Source organism: Antrostomus carolinensis, unplaced genomic scaffold (assembly GCF_000700745.2).
Source record: "Antrostomus carolinensis isolate BGI_N321 unplaced genomic scaffold, ASM70074v2 scaffold33925, whole genome shotgun sequence".
In the NCBI taxonomy this organism is placed as follows: Eukaryota; Metazoa; Chordata; class Aves; order Caprimulgiformes; family Caprimulgidae; genus Antrostomus; species Antrostomus carolinensis.
Window position 1 is genome coordinate 2471 of NW_010316337.1, and position 3248 is coordinate 5718.

The window sequence follows — 3248 nt, forward strand, 5'->3', positions numbered from 1 at the left end:
CCGCCCCCCGCCGGTGGCAGCCCTGGCACAGGGACTCTCCTCCCACAGACTAATGCCTTCCCCTCAGGCCAACTCCTGAGCCACCCTCTTCACCCCAAAGTCACTCCCCACGGCAACACCCATGGCACAAGGCTTACCTCTGCAAAGAGCTCTGCGGTACAGTCGTCCTCAAGGCTGCTCTGCCTGTGGAAGGCCACGTTCTCCTCTTTATCGCCTGCAGAAAAGCGCAGCTCACGCCACAGCGCATCGGCCAAGCCCGAGCTCTCCTTGTCCTCCTCTTCTGTCACCGGCACCTTCCCGCTGCGATTCTGCACGGGAGCATCCACACAGCGCTCGTTCTGGTCCTCAGGAGCTGATGGGTCGGTACCATGGACCAGCTCAGGTGTGGCCAGAGGCTCATTTTCAGCTTCTGGGGGGTTCTGGTTACTCTCCACCTGGGCAACGCTGAGGCACTCTTGATCTTGGCTTTGCAGTTTGGAGAAACTCTTGCCTCCCTCCACCGCACCGGCATTCACAAAGTCTTTGCCCTGTTCTTCAGGCAGTGACACGTTTCCACTGCTCTCCAGACTCTTGGCACCAGCACAGCTCTTATCTTGGTTTTCCAACAGGAGCGATGTTGCAGGCGGCTCTGCTGCAGCCGGGTCTGTACAGCAGTTACTGCTGCCACTTTCCAATAGGGAGGGGTTTTTGCCACACTCCACTCCGCTGGCATCCAGGCTGTTTTGGTCTTCAGCTTGCAGTTGGCACAGGATTTTGCTACTTTCTGGTGTAAAAGTGTTGTCACAGCTCTGATCTTGCTCTTCTGCTTCAATTGGGGTTTTATTGTACACAGAAGGAAGAGAATCTGAACAGTCTTTAGCCTGACTTTCCTGCCCAGATAAATTGTTACGATTCTGTGATGTCGGGACATCCGTAGGGCACGGAGGATATTCACTGTTGGTGTTGTCGTTACTTTTTCCTGAAACACACTCTTCACCAGGCTCCTGTTGCTTGCCAAGGGCCAAGGAGACATCACCTGAGCTGCCTTCAGACCTACCCAGTTCCTCCTGGGCATCTCCAACTGAAGCTTTAGGGCAGATTTCTCCTTCTTGTGCCACATCCCCACTTGACTCAGTGCCAGCCGCCACCGGTCGCTCCTGCTCCCTCCATTCCGCCTTCTTACGCATCGCCTTGGGGACGTACAGGGCTTTATCTGGTTTCTTCCAGGGTGGCCTTTTTATCCTGCCAGAGCCCACACAGGCTCGAGAATTGTCACCGTGTAGCTCCCCACCATGACGCAGCCTGCCGCCTCGGCCGCCCCGGCCCCATGGCTGAGGTGGTCGCGGTGGTCTCGGTGGGTTGCTGCTGGGTTTTTGGTCACTAGTCTCGCTGGGCAGCCTGGGAGCAAGAAAACAGCAAGGTGTTAGCAGGGAGCAGAGGAACCCCAGTTGCTGTGACATTTGCAAAAAAGAGAGAGGAGGAAAAGCATCAAATCCACATGGAAATTGGCAGATAGGGGGGGAAAAAAGAGTCTCTGCTTCTTTAATGACTGGAAGATGCTACCACAAACAGACATCCTCCTCTTTGGAGAAGCACCACGCAAACTTCATGCTCATAAGCTTGAGCAAAAAAGCCCCACAGCCATAGAAAAAGAACCACTGTTACATCCAGCACACCGTACCTTACAGCCGAGTGACAGATGACCGTCCTCCTCCTCCATCCTTCTCCCACAGAAAAGCTGCTCAACAAATCCACGTTGTCCACAGTCCGATGGATCAGGTACCTGAGGCGACTGGACAGAGGTGGGAACAGGAGCACTCTGAAAAGAGAGAGGGGTTGGAGACATCAGCACCTTGCAAGGAAGGAAAAGGATTAGAACACAGCGAGAATTTATTAACCTCTCTTCCCCAAGTTATTCCCAGCGTAGGGTTTAAATCCAAGTGAGAATTTATTAACCTCTCTTCCCCAAGTTATTCCCAGTGTAGGGTTTAAATCCAAGTGAGAATTTATTAACCTCTCTTCCCCAAGTTATTCCCGGCGTAGGGTTTAAATCCAAGCAGGACTTTCTGGTATTAAAAAGCCAAAATCCCTTCTCCATCCTAGATGTCTAGACAGACACGGTCGCTTTGCACAGAGCACCAGGAGCGTGGGGTGGCTGGGACTGCCTGGTCCCCGGGCCTTTGGCTGGGACTCCCATTCCTGCCTGTATCCATGCTGGGAATGGCTGGAAAGCACCAGCAGAAGGCTGCTACTGGTTCCCTTCCTCCCAGTTTGAGTGCGCTCCAGAAACCACCAACTAAAAGAATACGAATGGCTGAATTAACACCACGTTTGATTTCATTGTGTTTAGACACGGTTTTAACAATTCCGGTTTCATTCCTGAGCATTTGACAATTGCACTGGTACTTTCTGTGCCAAACCTTTTTTTTTTTTAAAAAAAAAAAAGCAACAAAACAAATATTTAATGTCATTAGAAGCTGGCAGGAAGCTGAACTAAACAATCCTACCCCTACTCCTGTCTGACACTCTTTTTTTGGCCATCTCAAGGGCTTCAAAGGTCACTGGATCAGGGACCAGATCCAGTTAAATCCAGCATGGCCAAAGAAAAATGAAGCAGCAATCCAAAGCGACTGTTTTCACTGCTGTGGAGGAGGATCTGGCAGGCAGGAAGCCCTCAGCAGAAAGGGGAAGCGAAACAGTTTGATTACAAAGCTATTTGTTATAACTCATCAGGCTGACTAGTGAGCTAGGCCAGACTGGGACTGCTGGAAAAGCCACCAGTGTCCAAAATGACTCTGTTTGAAGGAGTATGGATGGAAAAGTGCGCACGGCAGAGATCTCATGCTGATCCTTGGTCTGCAGGGATGCTCCAGGCTGGATCAGAGCTCTGCAGCCAGCCAGACCTCGCAGCCAGGCTCCAAACACTGCTGCTCAAACCCAGCCAGTGTTCACACCCTGATGCAAAATAGAGACAAGAGTCACAATGTGCCATTGCTCCTGGAGGGGGACATGCCATCGCCCAGGGATGGCACACGGCAGCGGGGTGGGGGTCAAGGAATCATAGAATAGTTTGGTTGGAAAAGACCTTTATGATCGCCTAGTCTGACCGTAAAGCCAGCACTGCCAAGTTCACCACTAAACCATGTCCCCAAGCACCACATCTACATGTCCTTTCAATACCTCCAGGGATGGTGACTCCACCACTGCCCTGGGCAGCCGTTCCAATACTTGACAACCCTTTCAGTGAAGAAGGTTTTCCTAAAACCTGA

At 51.8% G+C, this 3248-nt stretch overlaps 1 protein-coding gene across 1 annotated transcript in view; it reads right to left on the reverse strand.

The window, feature by feature from the left end:
- LOC104525177 (R3H and coiled-coil domain-containing protein 1) overlaps positions 1 to 3248 on the reverse strand; it is a gene marked incomplete at its 3' end in the record, with an annotated part of 5807 nt that overhangs the window by 2132 nt on the left and 427 nt on the right. Inside the window, exons 2-3 of the mRNA XM_029085028.1 lie at positions 1661 to 1805; positions 138 to 1377 (exon numbers count right to left, since the gene is read on the reverse strand). Coding sequence (XP_028940861.1) covers positions 138 to 1377; positions 1661 to 1805 — 1385 coding nt within the window. The remainder of the gene's footprint in view (positions 1 to 137; positions 1378 to 1660; positions 1806 to 3248) is intronic.